The 22,794-nt window shown below is 40.6% G+C and overlaps 1 protein-coding gene across 5 annotated transcripts in view; it reads left to right on the forward strand.

Moving 5' to 3' along the window:
• The window catches only part of GRID1 (glutamate ionotropic receptor delta type subunit 1), a 941,602-nt gene that overhangs the window by 733,148 nt on the left and 185,660 nt on the right, over positions 1-22,794 (forward strand). For all 5 annotated transcript variants that reach the window (XM_018558342.1, XM_018558343.1, XM_018558345.1 and 2 more), the window contains one exon: positions 5,203-5,364. In XM_018558342.1, the coding sequence (XP_018413844.1) occupies positions 5,203-5,364 (162 nt within the window). The remainder of the gene's footprint in view (positions 1-5,202; positions 5,365-22,794) is intronic.

Consider the following 22,794-nt stretch of genomic DNA (forward strand, 5'->3'; position numbering starts at 1 on the left):
TTTTTTTTCACCCAGTGGCTGTTTGATAACATGGGGGGGGGGGGGGTCCTCAATACATCAATCAATATAAAATCATAGAATGTAGCTCTTAACTGACAAATGGCAATCATCTTTTAAATGAGAGAATTACATTGTGCTAAAATCCAATTATTAGTCATGTTGTACTCTGCTTTATCAGCCTTATTGCTCTTTGCAATTTCTAATTGACAAGCCTGATTTAAAGTTTAAATATATTTAAAAGGTATGTAAAGCAAAATGTACCTTATTTGTGTATCAATTGATGCTGACACTGTCTTTTCTTCTAGAGGGCGGCTACTTTTGTTATCCATGGCCGCTGTGTGTGTTGTACAGTAGCCACCACTCCCATGATGGACTAAAATCTCAATAAAAATTAGTAAACTAAACTTTTCATGGTAGAAGGTAACTGGTGTTTTGGAGCCAAAGAGGGTTATTTTCTAAGCTGACAAAGGCAGCCCAGGGAATAATCGAGCCAAAATTAACTGAGTTGAACAGCGTTCGGCTATTCACTTGGGCTCTGTACGGCTGATTTCAGACATACATAGTCTAAAATCAGCCATACATCAGCTGACTTTGGTTTGCTTCCTGCCGTTCGCCCCTATTCTCTGCCGTTTCCCTCCTATTGTGGGGGTCTGAAGGCAGGGGGTTTATTTGGATCAGAGTACACCTTTAACAAGTGGGCACCCTGACACTGTTTACATTCGGCCGGCACCTGCCAGAGTCTTCCCGCAGGTCCCGGACAAATGAACTTCATGTCCAGTGTCACAACATCATGTCTGGCTCTGCCCAGTTCTTGTCATTTAATGACAGCCCAGTGTCCTTGAGGACGTTGGGCTGTCATTGAATAACAACTTGGTGGATCCAGCCTTGACATCACAGCTGGCACCGCCTAGTTGTCAGTTGTCAGGGAGAATGATTGGCTTGGCAGACCGATCTTCCTGCTTCGGCTTTGACTACGGCTAAGACGGGCCAAAGCATATGCGTTCTACTCGGCTGCTTTTGGCTGCTGTATAGGCTATTATGAATAGCCCATACAGTAGCCCTTTGGTTCGACTGAACAGAAGGGCTCCAGCAGCCGAAGTGACCCGAAGAAGTAGCCTAAGCTATGGCTAGATCCTTTGGCTCTGTCATGAAAAATCCTCAAAGTCTTGTATCTACGACAGAAACCTGCTCTTCAACCTCCAACATCTTTGGAAAAGCCCTCCAGTAAGCTAACACCAGCAGGGAAGAAAAACATATTTGGATCAGCTTTTTTCTCTCTGATCCATTTTTTTCCATCACTTCCTGTCCTTGTTAAGAGAAAAGGGGGAGGGGCTGTTGTCACTGAGACAGGGCGGCACAGAAAGCAATATCAACATTGTTAGAAGTTCTAACTCTTCCTTGCCTTTTTAAACCATCTCTGAAATCATGCTGACACTGTCCTTCCTTCTGGAGGGTGGCTACTTTTGTTCCCAATGGTCCCTGTGTTTGTTGTAATGTAGCCACCGCTCCAAGCTCACTCCTGTGTTGTAAAGTAGCCATCCTCCAAACGGAAGGAAACTGTTTGCATGAATTCAGAATTAATTTAAGGATCTACATTTAAATGATGCACAAATTAAGTATAGTTAATAGTTAGGTACTTGAATGCATTTTTAAGATTTAACTGCTGCATTTAGTGTCGCTTTAACTGTTATGAAAACAGTAGGGAAAAACTAGAACTAATGTCCAATTTTTTTGCTGTCCGTGTTCCAAAATGAAGGGGGGAGAAGCTTGACGAGTTTTAACCATTTTACGGTTTTAAAAAGAAAAAAGGTGTTGGCTTTAGGTATGCTTTAGAATCCATGTCAGGTTTTTATAGTTTATATACCTGGTAGGGAAATGTACCATCTCTATTTGTTCTGATGGCCATTTTCTCTTGTACTGAAAGTAATGGGAAATACAAGATTTTAGAGTTTCCACAAGATCCAGAGGTAATGAGCAGTCTTCCAATCAATTAAGGTGTGTCTGGGATATAAATTAAGAAGATCTGTGGTCTTAACTATTACCTTCTCTATCCAAAATTAATAAATAGTTTTATTTTTATAAACGCTTTAAAATCTAAAGCTTACATGAATTTATTTAGTAAAGATTAAAAAAATGCAGTGATTGCTGCACTTTTTACATAGTAATGACCAAAGGTTTCCCACCTTCTATCTTACGAATCTTTTACTCTTATTCTACACTTTTATATTTAAATCTTCCACACAAATATAGAATTGTCATTGCTATGCAGGTCTTCCTTTTTCATAGACTATGCAAAATGTTAATTTGTTAACATCCCTTTAAATTGTCTTTCCATTTGCAAATGTGGAACATGCTGCAGTTTGCTCTTTCTGTTTATTTAAGATGGAAATGAAAAAATATTGGAAATGCATTAAAACACATTTTTATTTAACTTTTCAATCCATTTTTTTGGTTGATGTAATAAGGAAAAAAATCATCTAGAAACACAAATATTTAAAATGGCCAAAAAAAGCAAGAAGGAAAAAATTAAGCTGATTAATACCGGAGAATAAAAATGATAAATAATTCAAAAGACAATGTGTGCTTTCTTTTTTTGTTTTCTTTGTGCTCTCGGTGGAATAAAATGACTTTGGATATAGAAGATTAATAGAATCTGACTCTTGTTAATTAAATCAACTTAGCCATTGGAAAAAAAAGCAAGTTACTGTCGGATATATACATATATATATCTATATATATATATAGATATATATAGATATATATATGTCTCCACCCAAATGCTGGGCTGGCAGTGTCAAATCTGTCTTATGGTCATTCCGATCAGCTAATGGGATGAAGTAGGCAAGCTTCAGCACCACCAGGATGTAACAAAATGTTGCCAGTCAGAACAGCCTGCCATTCATCTATAATTGTGGAGCCTTAAAGATCAACTCCGAGAATGTTACTTTTCATTTTAACAGGAAGATATACTCGCCTACAGCTTTGAGCCAGCCAGCTGTCATGGCGCTGCCTCCTGCCTGTCTCCCCCTTCCCTTCAGCATTGTAATCTTCCTCAACATCCTCACATCTATACATGTATGTACGTGTATAGATGTTGATGAGTTATGGGACCTTAGAGCGCTGCAGAGAAGGGGGAGAGATGTTGAAAGGACCGGTCTAAGAAGAAGCCGGCTCAGAGCTCTGGATGAGTATACAGTATCTTTGTTTTGTTTTTAAACTAGCCCTAATGCGCATTTAACTCTTGCATTTAATCTTTTACAGTTATTTCAAAAATGTCCAAGTATTTAAAGTGATGTTTTATATAATCTGTAACAAACAGTCAGGTGGACGTTGAACCATTTACACATTTGAAACAAGCAGTATAAGAGTTTTCATGCCATCCATGACATTTCTAGTTGTTTTTAATGTGAAGGTATTCATTTTCAAAGATCCTCAAAGATCACAACAAAGATTCTCAAGTCAGGTTTCAGTCAATTTCTAACAGTTTAGGTCTCATTCACACATGTGAATAGGGCTAGGCAACATGTTCCTGTGACAAAAAAACTGCAGATTCCTGTGCTGGGATCACAGATGTATGCTGTTTGCAAATCCAACATTCTGGGGTTAGGAATAAATATCCAACCATGGGCACAATCTATCCAGTGTCCAGCCCGAATCACACATGTGAATGAGTGCTTAGAAACACCTGCTGCTTGTTTACATTAGAGGGTTTGCAGTCTGCCAAAATATGTTCTCATAGAAAAAAGCCAAGATTTCAATATCCGTATTGTGAACCTTGATTATTACTTTAATCTCATAAAGGCTTGTTTTTAAAAAGCTTGTACTGTTTGTTCACAATATGTAAATATTTAGTGTGCATGATCTAGGACAAGATTTAATTATTATTATTACTATTATTATTATTATCATTTAAATCTTCACAACTGAACACTAACTGATCATTACAAGATACTTCCAAAGCACTCTACTTACAAATCATGCTGGACTTTCTAATTAACCACTTCAAGACCAGGTGTTTAGACCCCCTTCCTGGCCAGGCCATTTTTCAGTATTCAGCGCTGCGATACTTTGACTGACGTTTATTACGTCATGCAACGCTGTACTGAAATTAATTTTATACCATTTTTTGGGGACAGATAGAGCTTTCTTTTGGTGGTATTTAATCACCACTACGGGTTTTATTTTTTATTATAATTAGGAAAAATTATTGAAAATTTTGAAAAAAAAACGTTTTTTGTAACATTATGTTAGGAAACATTTATTATTACCCAGTTTTTTGGTCAAATATAAAAGATCAGACCAGAACTTCCTGCATGCTCTTATGCTTTGTGTGTGAGCTGATTTGTTAAGAAATTACTTCACACCCCCTCCCCCAGCCACATGGGCCCCTATGTTAACTAGTTTTTAAGCTTCTTACCTTTTATCATGAATTCCCATTTTCACCCAGTGAATCCAGTGTTGCTCTGTCTTCATCCACCACTCAGCTGCTACACGCTGGGTCTTGTTCCACTATCTGCTTTTCCTAGGTCATCTTCCAGGTTCAGGCAGCCGGCCGTCTGATGATTAGCACCAGGTCCACCCTCCTACAAAGCTGTGCCTGTGCTCCCCTAATGCTGTGTAGAGGCTGAAGCCTTTTGGGATATATGACGGTCCTAGAAGGCTCCTAGAGGAAGGGGCACGTTACTCTCATCTAGGCGAGACTATAGATGGGGGGAAGGTTGGACTGAAAAAAAAAAATGTAAAGAAACTCCTCCATGTACTTTATCCTCCACCTACTTTATCCTATGGAGGGAACGGAATGCAATGTGGGAAAGGTTTTTTTTGGTTGAGTGAAGTTCCTCTTTAAGACATTTTTGCAGGCTCAAAAATTATAGCTAGCTAAGTTAATTGCTGAATGCAAGATTCCCATGCCTTTTCTATTTCTCTTTTAAAGAACAGGGCCACTGTGTTTACCAGTTCTACATGACTAAACCATTAACAACTTGTTGAAAAATGTGGTTTATGCTTTTCATTCATATACTGATATGGTCTCATATAGACTTGCTATCCAAAATTAACAAATGTAGATCAGTCAAAACCTAGAGCTCCCATCTTGGACTATTAATGCATATGGTAATATGGTATCTGTTTAATGTATCTCTAACATAGTTGTTTCATTTTTTTTGTGTGAAAAAATGAACTAAATGTGTGCATTGCTTGCAGGTGTCCAATCTGTATCTGTATGACAGTGTACTGATGTTGGCCAATGCATTCCATAGAAAACTGGAAGACAGGAAATGGCACAGTATGGCAAGTTTGAACTGCATGAGAAAATCAACCAAACCTTGGAATGGAGGAAAGTCCATGCTGGATACAATAAAAAAGGTAAGGTGTCTTTTTTTACTGTAAAATAAGCCTGGCATTTGCAGGTGTGTGGGTGAGCCAGTGAGTTACTTTCCCTTCCTTCCACGAGACAGTGCTGGTGTTTGGTGATTGACCACTCAGGCACCTGGTGCTGCCACACTCACACTGCAGGGGGGGGGGATTATGAGCTCTGTGTAACCTTTAAGCTGGGACTTAGAGCTTACAGAAGGCTGCCTCCCCTCACTTTGAACTATTGGTTGAACAGAATGGCAGGGAAGGGAAGTATAAGCTGTTGAGATGGCTGGCATTAAAGTTACCTCTTGCTTTAACCTGCTTAGGCAAAGTACAAAAGTTCACTTTTAAAGACCCTCTATCTGAGTTCAAACTTATTTCTGGTTTAGTGTGTCTAATATATTAAATATCCTCAGTAAAACAGAGGTATATTTAGTAGGGATGCACTGAAATTTCGTCCGCGAAAACATTCTGGCCGAATATGGCACTTTTGGCAAAATACCTATGCAATGACGGATGAATAATCCTGCAATGCCCCCTATGTAATAGCAAATATAATGTGACAGGTCCTCTTTATGGAGACGTCAGGGGTCTTTCAGACCCCTAATGTCACCTAGGGACCCCAAAGAAGCTGATGAACCAGAGATCTGCTTAATCAGCTGCTTCTTCTGGCTTTAGAAGCTGTGGATCTATCCTACGATCTGTCAGGGGAGACCCTCCACGCCAGTCCCCGGCTCATACGAGGGACAGTGGAGCCTGTGAAGCTGACGGCGGGAGGGGGACACAGCGCCGCACCAAAATACGCTGGATCACTTGTATTTAAACAGCAATCGCCTGCTGTTTAAAATGCAGCAGCAGCCATGTTCTTGGTAAAGCCACTTCTAGTGGAGGACGTACATTTACGTGAACCCACTGGAAATGGTTAAGCAATGTTTGCTATTCATATTACCTGAACTACAAATGACTAGTAGAGGGAGCACTCACAAATCAATGTTTGATTGAAATAATAAAATTTAAAAATGCCCTTCAGCATGCAAGTAAATGTGAAAATCTTGTGGACATATATTTAGCTAAATGTTACAATAATGGCTCAAAATAAGTACTTGTGTAAATAAATGATAGTTTGTCTTTAGGTAATTTCAGGAGGCAAAGACAAAGTATTAATTTACAGCAACAGATTGAACATCAAAATTCCCTTTGTCAAGCTCATGTTGTGATAAAAGACACTGCAATATGATTGCCAACATTTTTCTCTATAATATAAAAGCATTCAATATATTCCAGTGCTGGCTAATTTGGACGTTACAACTTTATATAGGCTTGTAACTGCCACTTAGTACAGTTAGGCAAAGCTCCACGTTCCCACTTATTAGTTGGTCTTGGTTATTACTGATTATAATAATGTAAAATCATGTAAAAATCAGAAATATGTTGCAGCTAAAGCTAACCATACAGTGCGCAGTTTGATTTTTTGCTTGTTCAGTCTCTGGACTGTATGAGAGAACATCAAATGCTTCCGTCAGCCACGTGAATGGAGGGATTTCTGCTGTTTGGCTTATTGTATTCAGTACCCATGGCCCCCACAGCTGACTGAATGCAGTCCCAGATAGCAAGGATAACTTGCCACAAACTTGTGCCGGGGTTAAATTGTAATTTTGTTAACTTGCTGCACATATTCCTGGCAAGTTGTAGACTTGCAGAACACTTGCAGCACAGGTTCTAGTTGACACAAATTTGCTTGGCAAGTCTACAGCAAGAGTCCTGCAGGTCTTAGCAAGAGCTCTGCAAGCTCGCTGGTCTGGAGACTTGCAATGCAGACTTGCTGTAATTGTGCAACAAAATTGTGAAGCTTGGCAAGTCTGCAAGAGTTTAGCAAGTCATTTTCAAACTTGCAGCACAATTTCTTGCTATCTGGGGTGTTGCTGATGAACAGTGACTGCATTTGAGAGAATGTAGTCACTGTTCGGCAGATACTTTTGTACCTGGCTCAGTCAATTTTTACATCGACTTGTGGAGCCAGGTGGTGTTAACAGGACTTGTCCTAAAGTCAAGCCACCGATGGCCATGCTAAGTCATAAATCTGTTAGATTGCTGTCTTTATTTGTCTGCTTAAAGCTAAAATTGGATTGGCTGCTTTGAGTTACTTTTCATCAGTGTTCTTTGCACCTAATTGTTGTATTACTTGTTTTGTTTGTACACAAATACTTTTTAGCACAATTCACTGCAGCAATGTGGTCAGACACTGGTGCAAACAAATTGTGGATACTAGATTATTACACAGCAAGGATGAGCAAGTTCAGATCTGTCTACAATTTCTGTAATAATAAGAGAGATTGGCAAAATGCCTCTATTTTGGCAAAGAACACTGTAAAAAATAGATAAGCAACATGAATGTGGTATTTGGTAGTTTTTAAGGGTGCAGTAGACTTTAAATGGCCCCCCAAAAAGCTTGTTTTAATCACATCCCATACTCAATGCATGGATAATCCTTCCTTTCAAAGGTAAATGAGACAAAATAAGAAATGAGCCTGCACTCAAGAAACCTCCAGCAAATTATTTTATTACGCAAACATACTGTAGATACATCCAGTAGCCACTGGCACAACATTTCTGCCTTAAATGGCCCTAGGTCAGTATAATTTCCTATTCTTTATTCTTCATTATTATTCAAATTAATTCTTCTATTATTCACTATTCACTATTTCCTATTTAGTGTTCTATTTTTCACTGGGGAAAAAAAACATTTAAAGCAACAGTACACAAGGAAAACTCAAATACACACAAACAAGGGAAAAAACACAAATACAAAGAACACTAGCTAAACAAACTAAACTACCCTAAAACACCCACCCCCTAAAAATATACTCTTTAAGGAAAAAAGTAAGATGAGATGGTTTTTGTTTGTCAAGTAAATTCACATAAAAAAGCTCAATGGACAAAATTGAGAGTTTTTACTTTGGCAAAACATAGGTAATTTTTTTTACAAAGTCAGTTGCACCAAAATTATTCCCCCTTATTCCTGTCAGACAGTAAGAATTACATTCTTTCACCAAAAATAAACAAATACTTTTGATTTTTTTTTAGTTATTATTATTACTGTCCAGTAACATTACATGAAAATGAATTCAAATGACCATGCATGAGAAAAAGCTTTTAGACAACCCATACTACAAGCTCTAAATTGTGTAGGTTAGGAGGTATTACTGACCTTTTTGTACTAAGGTTCATATTGACATCTCTGGTTGTCTCCTGTGTAATGTTGGGGAGCTCACAGAGCACTTGCACAGGGCTTTTCCATAAACAAAAAGTCTTTGTTTTTTTTTTCAAAGGCAGACAACCAACGAAGTCCAACATAAAATAGCTTGTCCTCAGCATAACAACATATACAGTATTGGCTCACCAATTCTCAAGTTGTCCAACACACTCACAGTGTCCCAGTTCCTTAGCATTTTTCTCTGCAGCACTGCTGCTCTGGCCTCAAGCCTCAGGGCCACTCTCTGTTTCCTCCAGACAACCTCAGTAACTTGCTAACTTGCACAATCGGTTTCACAAACCCACAGCTCCCTGCTGCACAGGACTCTACTCTGACTCCTGGGTGGAGTTCTCCTGTCTCCCAGGTGGGGCACCCAACACATCCCAGCACCCTTTTCATGAGGGTTGGACACAGGTGCACAATTAGGTCCTGGTTAATACTAAATCATGGACCCAGGAATGGAGATTTCATCCCACCCAAATCTCCCGGCTCCAGGATCCCAACTATGATCCAGAAAACCTGGAAAGGATGGAAAAACCAGCCCCTCTGGATGAGAATCCTGGGTCACTTTGAGGCCACATAACACCGTGGTATTGCCACGCAATGCCACACCTGTAGATACACAACTTTTGGAGACCTCACCTTTTTTGCAAAACCATTGCTTAGCTAGGCTAAAATAGAATACAACAACATAATTCAATACAGTAGAATGAGGACATCTGTTTTAAATGATATATATGTATTACTTTTATAATAGTTTGTATTATTAATGGGAAAACAAAATGCTGCTTCTTGGCCTATGACCTCCAACTTAAAACTGTTTAAAACTAAATTAAAAACTCATCAGTAACAGATCGTATTACTAATGCAGTGGGCGCATAATCTCAACAGTGTGATTAGTATTGCTATTACAAGAACAGTTGCAATTCTAATTAATATTCCCAGTATGAACCTTTACAGTTTTACCTTCTGTAAACTGGCTGTACCATTGACAGTCCTGGCAAAGATAAGGAGCCTTTATGAGCTAACATGAACCTCCAAGGAGGGGAATACAATTCAAGGAATGAGATGAAATTCATAAAACAAGTAATACATTGTTAATTGTGCCTGTCATCTGAAAAGTGAGAAAAAAATACTCTTCGTGGCTTCTAGACAATAGAAATAAAATGGCATACTGATCAGGCCTTTGTACTGCAAAATCAAAATAAAGTAGTCATTGGTACACCCTGTAAAGATGACACAACCTATTGTGGATATGTTTGTTCTCAGTCCTGATAATGTCCAGCACAGGGCTTCTGGCACAGAGAACAAATTAAGCATATGCAGATACCCTAACAGTTTAAAAAAAATCCTCTACCAGAAAGCACCCCTAATAGTACTTAGCCTCCAACACCCTGGTGCCTAACTAAGCCAGTAAATATTTTTTTTTAGCTAGGCTTCTAGTGGATAAATGGTTTGTGTCAAGGAATCATTAAACAGGAGTGAGAGGCCCAAAATTTGATATGTATTCACAAACACTCAGCTGATAACATCTGTGTAATCCCCGGTATTGAAACAGTCTACACATAAAATTTCTTTTATGCATCAATTCAGCCCTCTGCACTAACCCCCCACCCCACTCATTTACACCCCACAGGAACATCTCTTGTGAAGAAGCCAGTTTTTCAAATGTTTAGAACACCTACACCCATGTCCCAGCCAGGTAACAATCCAATGATAGCGAAAGCTTCTCCAAAACACTGCAATGGCATAAACAACACTCCAGAAATATAATACAACATCATTTATAAAACGTATGATCATTTACAATCTTTCCTGAATAAATAACCTACAAGTAACTCAGACAGTTTGCTACTTTGGTTCATTTACAAGTATATTAAAAACAACCATATGAAATTACAATGTCAGTTACCCACATCATTTCACAGAAGCACATCTGCTGGTAAACCTTCCATCAACCCCCCCAGCACAATTTCTCCCCAAGTTTATAGTCCAAACATACCATAAATAGGTATGCCCCTCTCAGTCCCACCAGCGAGTTTGATTATAATTCATCTGTCTCTCTGAATGGCCTCAGGTCTAAAAACACAAGGGTCCTCAATTGTCAGAAAGGCTCCACTATCCTTGAAACCTATCACTATTCTCCAATCAAGCCTTACATTATTATTTCTTGTTACTAAAGTAGACATGGTCTGTATTCTTACTGGACAGGAAACAGGCATGTGGGTGGATTTACTAGCTATAGGTAAAAACAGACAATGGTGCCTACATTCAAAGAGGACCTTTACCCATATCTTTAAAATAACAACAAAGGCACTTTCAGAAATGTTTAGTAATGACAATCTATAAACAGACACTTAGAGATAATTGCCAGCTTTTTATTCTTAGAATACTGGGAAAGAAAAGAGAATAAGGTATGCAAACAGTGGTCATTTTTACTAGGGGCAGATTACTACATCTTCCTTTACTTCCTGGAACTCTGGCACATGTGACTAGGACATGTGACCATGCACATCATCTCAAGGAGAGAGAATGCCTTTCCCATTGGTCTCATGAGATTACAGATGAGATTTCCCACCAATGCTCTGCTGATGTAACATTCCTAGGATGTAATGCTTGGGCACATTACATCATGTGTTCCAAAGTGAAGTAGAAAGTAGATAAACTCTATTTGTAAGTAAATGAAAAATACATTAAACTAATGTATATAAAATTATTTTAAATCAGCATGCAGAGCTGCATGATGTGATTTTTTAGTAAAAGGGGGTAAAGGTCCACTTTAAGCCAAATTTTGATTATTAAACTTTATAATAATTGAAATGCTCATTTTAAATTATGTTCATATTTAATGAAACATGTTCAACCTACAGCACAATTAACTGCACATACATTAGAAACACAATTTCATTGTTATTTGATGTTAAGTTATTCACTACTACAAGATTATATTGCTGTTTTCTTAATAAAGAATGAAATGTAATTTCTATTATAGTCACCATACATTTTGCCAGCTATTTTGTGCATCATCCAGGAAACAGCAGAGCATTTTCCTAGAAGAGTTAATATGTCAGTTGTTCATAACAGCGGAGAGAGTCAACAGGGCCTCAGCAGCATTGTATGTAATGATAAATCATAAGGAACAACACCGCTGGGGCCCAAGTGCCTTCCACTTGTCTTGTGTTAACGCATAACATATCGGGACATGATCCCCGACCCCCCGACAAGCAGATGGCAGCAACCCTTACACTACAAATCCGTACAGACAGCATGACATTTTTCATAGACTATGTGGTCTCTGGTATACCATCATACTGTTGTCTTTGTTACTCATGCTCCCAGTTTTCATATTGTATGACAGGTGATAGTAGGTAAAATTGCGCTCAATGCATTAAGCTGCGTTTTTTTAATGTTACAATTTTCTCATTAAAATGCTCAATGTCGAAACATAAAAATTGTATATGTATTTGTTTGTGTATTTGTTTTTTTTAAATAAAATAGATATTTAAAACTCTTAACATCACTGAAAGGGTTAACTGCTAATAATGCAGCAGTAACACTAGATTATTATTTAAAATGTATAATTTCCTTTCAATTTATCTATAAGATATTTACAGTATTTTATACATGGCAATGGCTATGCATGTTGTCGATATTGTATATGCTGTGTTGCTATTTATTAGTTCATGTTTTATGTTGTACTATGTATGTTTAATGACTGAGAAGCCCTATGTGTATATGCTCCTCCAAGGATATGGGGAGAGAGACATGCCTTAGGCCAGGGGTGCCCACAAGGTCGATCGCGATCTACCAGTCGATCGCAAGAGCCTGGCTGCGGTGCCATTGACTTCAATGAAGACCACACCTGAAAGCAGGTGTTTTTTCGTTGGTAGATCTCAATGAGCTCGTCATTTGAAAAGTAGATCTCCAGACGAAAAATAGTGGGCACCCCTGCCTTAGACTGCAACTTCGGTCAATAGGTGTTTTTGCATTGCTATGTGAAAAAAAGTACTTGATGGTAGTTACTGATTTTTCTTAAATACATTTAAGGAACCCTATCACACGCCACCAATGCTCTACCAAAATTGGCTCCATTTTCTGCTCTCAATAGATACCTCATAATGGAATTAAGCAGGGGCCAGGAGCAATATTCTGTGCTACAATATTTGCAAATTGACTTTGTTACAAAATACTGCAAACATTGATAATATGCATGTGGTAAATTTAGCTGATCTGTTCTGTAAAACATTTACTGAATTGGAAACGAACATTAACAAACAATGTATAGTTATAAAAACAACCCACATGTGCTATGTTTTAGTGAATTCATCTTATAATGTTTACAACATAAACAAATGCTTCAAAATCAGCATTTGGGATGGTGAGTTCACATAATTATAAGGACAGATAGAAATGGTTTATTAGTATAACCATGCCTGTAGCGATTTGGCTGGCTATAGATAAGTGAGTAATAAAAAAAATAAGCTCAGCTGGCAATTTGCGAGTTTCGCATACAGAAACTGCCCCATTACAGCAAACAATTCTGTGAATCAGAAATACCCTTTTGTAACTGTAGCCTGGTGAAAATTCACAACTGCATTGATGGAATATAACCTAGTGTCTGGGAAATTAAATGATAATAGAGTGCAGCTGTAGAAGTGTGTGATCATGGATCTTCAAAACAAACAAAAACATACACAGAAACAGAAATGTAAAATTTTTTAAAAGCATCTACTGGTTTTGGGGACCAGAAATCCATTGCCAATGATGTTTACACCAGACAGGATTATCATAGACAGGAAAAGGTGAAATCATGTTGGGCAAGGGTATCACAAATGGGATTTATGAAGAGAAGCAGTACAATGTAAAACTCCCCTTCACTCTCCTTTTCTGATGGACCATCATGCTCATATCTCTGGTATGATCCTCTCAATCTGTTAGCCCACTCCATTAGATTCAATATCACTTCTACACCCCAAGTTATTTCCTCATGTTTAATCTATCCTACCATTATCCAAGTCACCTTCATTAGTTTACAATCCGAATCACCCTAATTAGGGTGAATTTGTTAGTCCCAATAAAGTCTACTTTCTTTCACAAAATATTTTAAACAAGTTTCACAGCTACCACCAGTACCCTCTGAAATGTGCAGCATTTTGAAAAATGACAAATAATTGGCTCTTTAGTTTGATTGTCAACTCTTCTGGAACACACATTTCATACTGCGAGATTTCAAGTGCTATTCTTTTTTTCTCTCTAACCAGTGTTTTACTTTTTTTCGTGACAGGTTTACTTTTTTTTGTGAAAGGTATACTTTATTTTTATATAATTTAGTTACAGTCTTTTAACTTTTTTTCAGGGTCAGCAGCAGCATGAACCTTTTGGTGACACAGGCAAAGCTGTCCATTGTTGGTAGCACAGCACCACATATTAATGTGGTCAAGTTTACTGAACAAAATCACCACATTACCAAAGCACCACATCCCCATCCACCTTTTGCTTTTGCTGGACATAAAATCAGGCAATTCCCGGTTACCATTATGTGTGGGAGGCAGAGATTGTTCCCATGCAGCAGTAGGTGGTAAGCAGGTTCCGCATCCACAAGTCAAAGCCCTAATCAGGCTTTACCTTTGAGAGACAGGGGATGTCCATCTTTCTTTTCTGGCATTGGGCATAGGACTCGGCAAGAGTACATTGAGGATGTGATTGATTGAATACCCAAGCCTTAATCATCTTCCTCCTGCAGTAGCATGATTACACTCTAGTGTAGTGCACTGTAGCAGCTGCAAATATTTACACCTTTTTAATCCTTCTCATTTAGGTGGGTGAGGATGATGATCATGAGGTTTTAGACCACACCTGGGGGCAAGAGATAGTAGAGGAGGAAAGTGAGGGAAAGGCACAATATCACGTAGGCAGGATGGTATTCCGAGGTCTACTTTGCTGAACTCAACAGTGTGGCTCTTTTTTTCTTTTTTTGCAGCATATTCAGGGAGGTAAATTTATCAGTAATTTTGGCAGTTACATGTATGAGGTGATTGTTTACCACAAATCTTGGTGAGATCAGCACATTAAGGATATTGGTTGTCAGCAAAAGGCCCGCACTCTTTCTCCTCCTTCTCCCTCTTTATTTTCCACCCCATACTAAAAAGAATATCCATCTGCAGCCTCAAACAATAGGGTTGTAAGAATTACAAGGGTGTTTAGAGGATTGCCTTCCACTGGGGAAGTCTAACAGAAAAGGGAGGGGAGAAGCGCTACAAACCAAGTGGAAGATCAGGGCGATTTTTATAGGAAATGAGGGCTGGGAAAATAAGGGCCAGTTGTGATTCCCAACCTTCAGTGGTAGATCCAATTTCTCCAGAATGACCCAGAAATCATAAATGTGTGATATGGAGATGAGTAAAATTGTGTGAAAATAACTCAAAACAAATGTAGTAACTTACCCTTAGGTTAAGGAGTGTTGCGATATCATCGGCGAGGAGTAGAGGTGGGTGGTTTCGGTGTTCCAAATGGTCTTTGCTGTGGCCCGTTGTTTGGTGGGATGTCTGTCGTCTGTAGTCCTGTTGATTGAAGATAGCGAGGAAGCCGAGGCGGTGGCGTTGTGTTCTTTACTTGCCTTGCGTTGTTTGGTGGGATGTCTGTCGTCTGTTGTCCTGTTGATTGAAGATGGCGGGGAAGCCGAGGCGGTGGCGGTGTGTTCTTTTCTTGCCTTGCGTTGTTTGGTGGGATGTCTGTCGTCTGTTGTCCTGTTGATTGAAGATGGCGGGGAAGCCGAGGCGGTGGCGGTGTGTTCTTTTCTTGCCTTGCGTTGTTTGGTGGGATGTCTGTCGTCTGTTGTCCTGTTGATTGAAGATGGCGGGGAAGCCGAGGCGGTGGCGGTGTGTTCTTTTCTTGCCTTGCGTTGTTTGGTGGGATGTCTGTCGTCTGTTGTCCTGTTGATTGAAGATAGCGAGGAAGCCAAGGCGGTGGCGGTGTTTTCTTTACTTGCCTTAGATAAGGAGTGTTATAAAATCATCGGTGATGAGTGAAGATGGATGGTTCTGGTGTTCCAAGGACTCTTGGCTGCGACTTGTTGTTTGGTGGGATGTCTGTTGCCTGTTGTTCTGTTGATCGAGGGTGGCGAGGAGGTAGAGGTGGTGTCTTCTTCACTTGCTGGTCAAGGAGGTGGGTTTAAGTGGTTATGTCCTAGGGGGATGAGTCTGAGGTCTTCCCTGGTAGTGTCACACTGTGACAAGGAGATTGCAGACAAGGGGAGGGGCGGGCTGTGGCGGTACTGGGGCCGATGGTCTCTGCGATGTGGAGGATGCCAGTGATGTCACACTGCGTTTGTGAAAGAGGTGGGGGACAGAGATAGCAGACCTAGTAGTGTGCGGAGTAGGGGGCCGGCGGTGTCACACTAGTGTGTGTGACGGCGGAGGGGGACACAGGCGGCTTGTGTTACCGCGAAGCTGCAGCTGTGATCTGGGTGCCGGAGTGCTGGGCAGTGGTGGCGGGCTGTAGTGGAGCGCTATGTTCGTACCCGGTGCTGGCGGAGCAAACGGGCATGGGTTGGGGGGAGGCTGAGTGCGTGCAGAAATTGCAGGCTAGATTGGGGCACTCGGTTTGTGCCCGATGCTGGCGGAACACACGGGCACAAGTCGGGTGGAGGCTGGGTGTGTAACAAATGAGGCTACGCGTTTCGAAGTAAAGCACTTCTTTTTCAAGCCAGGGAGGGGAAAGAAATGGCGGGGAAAACTTTTTAAAGGGACGAACACCAGTGGGCGTGAGTCAAAACGGAGAAACAGCCTGTGGGGAGGCGGGGGGCGGGTATGTAGGCGGACCCACAGTCCTGGTGTGCGCACTGAAGGTGAACATGAAGTGCTTGGTTAAAGAGATGTGGATCAGATTCTATAAATGAAAGAGAGCAATTTTTTGGGGTGTACAGTTACTAAAATAAAGAAATATTTTTCAAATGACTGTGTTAATTTCTATTTCTTCGTTGAGACCATAAGGGGATAATGTGTTCAACTTATAAATCCAGTATGTCTCCTGTCTGCAGAGCTGGTGGAATCTTTCAGGTGGGGATAAGTGATTGGGGATCTGTTCAATGATAAAGACCTGGGGTTTTGTAATATTTTTATTGTGTTTGTGGAGGAAGTGTCTCGGGACACTGAAAAGGGGTTAAGATAGATTCAATGGCTCTGTAGCTACTGTTGAATGGAGTGATGAAGTGTACTGCATTGTTATGTGTCAATTCCTTGCTCTCGTGTGTTTGTTTCCGTTTGTCTGTGTGGTTGGGTTTGGAGAAAAATTCCTGGGCTTTGGTGACAAGATTTTTTGGGTACCCTTTTTCAATGAATGTATTCTTTAGGAGGAGGCTTTGTTTGAGATAGTCATTTTTTTCGGTGCAGTTTTTGTTGAGTCTCCAAAATTGGCCCTTAGGGACATTACGTTTCCACAGGGGGTGGTGGCAACTATTAAAATGAAGATAAGCGTTGCCGGCTGTAGGTTTGAAATGGGTTCTGGTTATGATCCTGTTGTCTTTGTGTGTCAGTACCAGATCTAAGAAGATGAGTTCGTGTTCGTCGATCACATGTGTGAACTTAAGACCGGAGGGGTTAGTGTTGCATAATGTTAGGAATTCAGTGAAAGTATCGACCGGCCTGTCCCATATAATGATTATGTCGTCGATGTAACGTCCATAAAAAATGAGGTGTTTCGCGAACGGGTTATTTTGCCATATGTGAAATTGTTCCCAGTGTCCCATAGTCAAATTAGCGTAGCTCGGGGCATAATTAGCTCCCATGGCTGTGCCTTGGATCTGGATGTAGAATTGGTCCAAAAAAAGAAAATAATTGTGCTCCAACGTAAACTTGGTGGAGTCCACAATGAATTGTGCTTGTTTGTAGTGGAGTGCTGTGTGTTGTGTGAGATAAAACTGAAGTGCTTGTTACACAATGTATACATGGGTTTGGTCCGCATGACCTCGTATTTCTTGTTTCACGACTTTGGTCGTTTCTGTATTGTCTGTTTATAAAACTCAATAAAAAAAAAAAATTGTCAATTTAAAAAAAAAAAACTGAAGTGCTTGTAGGCCTACTTCGTGGGGAATGGATGTATACAATGAACAGACATCCAAGGACGCCCAATGATACTTGGGTTCACAGGTGTAGTGTTGTAGGGTGTCTATGAGGTGTCCTGAATCCCTTAGATAGGAGGGTAGGGTGACCACAAAGGGTTGTAAGTACTCATCTATGTATTTGGACAGGTGAGGCTATTGATGCTGGAGATAATTGGTCTCCCCGGGGGTGTGGTTTCATTTTTATGTATTTTGGGTAAATGGTAAAAAAGGGTGTATTGGGCTGTGGGGGGCAAAGCACAAATTTTTCTTTTTTGGTTAATACCTCGTCATTGAAGGCTTTGTCTGTGAGGACTTTGAGTTCAGCTAGGAACTGGGGCAATGGGTCTGAGGGGAGTTTGGCGTAGGTGGTAGTGTCGGATAAGAGGCGATGGGCCTCTGCGATGTAATCGGCGCGGTTCTGAATGACTATTCCTCCTCCTTTATCCGCTTGTCTGATAGAGATTTTATCATTTTTAGTGAGGTTTTTCAATGCTGATTTTTCTTTGGTAGAGAGATTTGTTTTTTTCATTTTGGTGGAACCTGGGTTTCCCTGGGGTGGATTGCAAAGTTTGGTGAATTCAGCATAGGTGGCTTGATAGAAGGTTTCTATATGGCAACCCTTAGATTTAAGGGGGTAGAATTTGGAAGGGGGGCGTAAGGAACTGTGTATAATGACGGGGTCGAGCCACTCCGCTAGCTCAAAATTAAGTTGGTGTGAGGGGTCAGCTAGTTCTTCTAGGATTGCTAAGGTGTCCGAGTCACTGTTGGGGTCTTCTGATGTGGAGGCAGAGACAGAGGGATTGCTTAGTTCCTCTGGAGTGTCTGGTGGTGGAGTGTTTGTGTAGTGTCTTTTAAGGGTCAAAGTGCGAATGAATTTGTTCAGGTCTTTGAACAATGAAAAGGAATTGGGTCTGATATCAGGTGCGAAGTTCAGACCTTTGTTGAGTAGTGTTGTTTCATGTGCGGTCAGGGTGTGGTCTGAGAGGTTGAAGATTCTGACTGAGGATTGTGCTGGTGTGATCGTTCTTTTTTTGTGATGCCCCTGGGTACGTGTTCCTCCCCTAGTTCCTCTTCGGGTTTTTTTCTTTTTTGTGGGCGCAAATGGCCAATCTCTAAAAAATGTTCTGATTCTATGACTAAGGGTGTTGCGAGCTCTGAGTTAATAACTGGTTCTAGTGAAGTATGCCCGCTTGGTACAGCTGTCGGAAGGACATGTGGGCTCAGCCTGGGTTGGAGGGCAGTGGGATGGTCATGGTCTGTGTCCTGATGATTAGGAGTCTCGTGGGTCTCTTGGGAGATTGTGGGCACGAGTGTAGGGGGAGAAACAGGAGTAATAGTAGTTGGGTCTGGGGGGATGTTGTCGGTGTTTGACTGGTTGGGCTTTGCCTTTGTTTTTTGAGGGTTCTTAATGTATTTGGCAGTGGATTCATCCCAAGTTAGGTCTGCTATGTGGTCAGATGGGGTAATTATGAGTGACAATAATGAGGGTGGGGTGTATTCTCTACCAGAGTTCTTCCAGTTGAAAATGTTCCAGTATTATACTGTATAGGACCCCCCTGCTCGAGCGCTGTATCTCGGTATGCTGTCCTTGTAACTTTCCTTCCACTGGGGAAGAAGATCAGAATAGGGCCACACAGAATAGGGGCAAGTATAGGTTTCTACCTCACTCTAAATCTCCAAACCCCACACTACTACCTCCAGCTGTATCCTTGAAGAAGCAGGTGCATCCCGAGTCCGGGTGTCACCAGACTTGGTTTCACCCGGGTGTGGCCTGCACCCCCGGGTGAAGTTAGCTTGTTAGCCTTACAGCTGCTCCCATTTGAGATGGTGGAGTGCCCCCCCCCCATTTACAGCTTGTGCTATACTATATAGGCAGGTACCTGACAATATTTTTTCCCCACAAAAGTCAGCGTTTGTCTGGCTGAAATTCAGCAGCAACTTATCCTGTCTGCAAATCACCTGATATGTGATATGCCCACATGCTGGAACTCTGCCTTGGCCATGCTGCAGTGGCTGGCCTTGTATTAGCAGACTGTCAATGAGTCATTATGCTAGTATGGCACAAGGACAGGCTGGGGATCTGAGGTTTTTTCATCATGTACATGGCTCCCATTTTAGAACATGTGAACCACGTAATCATCAGAGGTAACCAAAGTAGTAAGCAGCAATGAGGCAGAGATCATCAACATGATGTGGTGGAGCAAACACTGTGGTGTAATACTGGGCACTTGAGGCACGGCAGCAGGAGAAAGAGGAGGACTTTCTGGTGTCTCAGGTCTTGTTTTATCCTTACTCTGTCCCGGTGTGGCAGCCCCAGAGACAGGAGAAGCAGAAGGAGGTGGACTGGAGTGCTAGTATTGAGGGGGGCATGGTGCAGGTTTCCAGGGGTATGCTTCACCCCTCCCTAAGCTTGGGAATTGTGCATGGGTGGGGAGAGAGAATTGATGACAATGTTAAACTCAGAAACCCAGAGGACTTTGGTTCTTCTGCCTCCAGAAAATTGTGGCAGATGGCCTCATTTATACTGCAGTGCATGCACAAGGACCCCAGGATTTGGGCCATCAATGATAGGGACCATTACTGGTTGGCCATCCTTTTAAATCCATGTTACAAGGTGAAAATGCCTGAGCTCATCTTGCCATCAGTAAGGGAGCAAAAAATGAAACTTTAGGGAGATGTGCTGTGCAGGCCAATGTGGCTTGGCTCATCCTTTTGGTGAAAGGAGAAGCAGCGGTATCGGTGGCTGTCTAAGCAAGGCTTTTATGTCCTCCTTTAGTATGCAGAACTTAGGCTGCCTGACCTCCCCTGTGGTCAAGGGACGATGTTGAAAGTATCAGAATGGATGGACCCCCTTGACTTTTGAGTAGCAAGGATGAACTACTGGCCAGAGCATGCCCAGTATGTAATTGAGCTGCTGTTCTGTCACCAATTATGCCTATATATGGGAATTCAGTGCAGCGGGGGGTTTTGTGACTTAAAACAAGTCCACTTGTGCCTAGAGACAGTTGACTCACCTATGTGTCCCCAGTTATGTACAAACATTGAAGTGATCAGACAATCACTCCAGTGTTTGTCCTTCACACAGAGGATCCGTAAATGTCACAAATGTCGGTAAATGAAAAACCAATAAATGAATGGAAAGTTATGTTATTGGTATCAATAAAAATATAGATTTATAATGATTGGTGTAGCACCATTCTCATTGCTATATCACATTTTGCAGAAAAGTTATGGCGCATAATCACACATCCCTCTCGTAAGTTTGGGTTATTTTGATGCAATTTTGACCTGAAGCTCTGTCTTGGAGAAACAGGAGCCAAATAGGACTTAATTTTCCTTTATTAGTGACCAAATTCTGATAACATTTAGCTGCTTTAATTTCCAAGGCTTTCTCCTTCTAGAGCAGTGAAACCTGCAAATAGTGCCACAAATGTAGCATTAACTGTGTTTTAAAAGAAATTGAGATTTTAATGCATAAACAGCCAATTGTTTCCTCAGTGAGTGCTTTCTTAGTCTCAAATAATGAAAGGCTCAATCAGTATGAAAGAGAAATTCAACTGGAACACTCATGCACTTGTTCTAATTTTCCAAAGACTGTTTGTCAGCATGACTATATATTATCAGCTTTGCCATCTGTACAAAGTATCGAGTAAATGTATTCACTTGCCTGCCTAACACACTGCCTAACGCACTCTATTCCTTCCTTCCCTCTCCATCCCCACACAATGTATGAAGTGGCAGCCTGCAGCTGTTTTTTTCATAAAGTGGAAATACCCATGCTTATGCAGTGCTGCAGGAGACAGTCAAACTGTCCATGATCATGAGAAATCTGCTCTGCTGGAGCTTTGGACAAATTGTGAGGCTGGTTTATATTTGTTGTGGAAAAATTACTTTCATGAGGGACAACCTATATATTGATTACCTCACATTTTGTATCATTTTGGATGCCCCCCATAAAACATTTAGCATTTGATCAGAGTAATTTGCCTCCATCATTATTTATGTTTAATACAAATCATACTTTGCTTTTCATTATTTTAAATAATAAAACAAATGAAGAAGGCAAGTACAAAATTGATAGGACCCTTAACCTTATTTTGTTTGTTGCACAACCTCTTAGGTACTTTTAGTTGTGTGTTTTTGGTCATTATCTTGTTGGAGGACCCATAACCTATGGCTAAGACTGTGTTTTCTGACACTGGGCAGCAGTACATTTTACTCCACAATTCTTTGATAGTCTTGAGATTTCATTGGACCCTGAAAAGACTCAATGCACCCTGTGCCAGACACAGCAAAACAGCCCCAAAACATATCCAATTAAAACAAAACAGTGAGGGGAATTTATCAAAACTGGAGAATACTCCAGAGAAGTTACCCATGACAACCAATCAGCTACTCTCTGTAATTTTCAAAACTTAAACAAAACTGAACAAACTGAAAAGAGAAGCTGTTTGGTTACTATGGGCAACTGCTCCAGATTCTGTCTGCTCCAATTTTCATAAATTCCCCCCAATGTTCTTTTCTTTGAAAACTTCATTTTTTTCATCAGTGAACATAGAGCTAAAGTGACCTGCCACAAAAAAGCTCCAGTTTTGTCTCATCTGTCCAAATGACATTCTCCCAAATGTATTGTGGCTTGTCAATATGCATGCTAGTAAGTTCCACACTGGCTTTGTTTTCATTTTAACAGTGGAATCTTTGAGCCCACTGCCACTCAAAAAGCAGAAGCTGGTGTGATCAGACATTGATGTACTTTGACCTTGAAGTTCAGCTGGTATCTCTGTGGAAGCTTTCCTTGGCTCTTAGTCATTCACACCATACTTCTGTTCAGCGGATTTGTTTTAACTCTCCCATCCATGGAACATAAACTTAATATTTGCAACTGTAGTCACAGGAACATCAATCTGCTTAAAGATGCACGTATCACCTTTGCTTTAACATGCTAATCTATCTATTTTTCTTGCTGATCTCCTCAGGCAACTTTTTATTTTGCTTTCTCTGGTCCATGTCTAGTGTTGTGCACAACCCCAGTGTTTACCATTTGAATAGTCTGACTGAATACAAGATTGAAGACACATGTTATACT

This window comes from Nanorana parkeri, unplaced genomic scaffold (assembly GCF_000935625.1).
Source record: "Nanorana parkeri isolate BGI_ZX_2015 unplaced genomic scaffold, ASM93562v1 scaffold333, whole genome shotgun sequence".
Lineage (NCBI taxonomy): Eukaryota > Metazoa > Chordata > Amphibia > Anura > Dicroglossidae > Nanorana > Nanorana parkeri.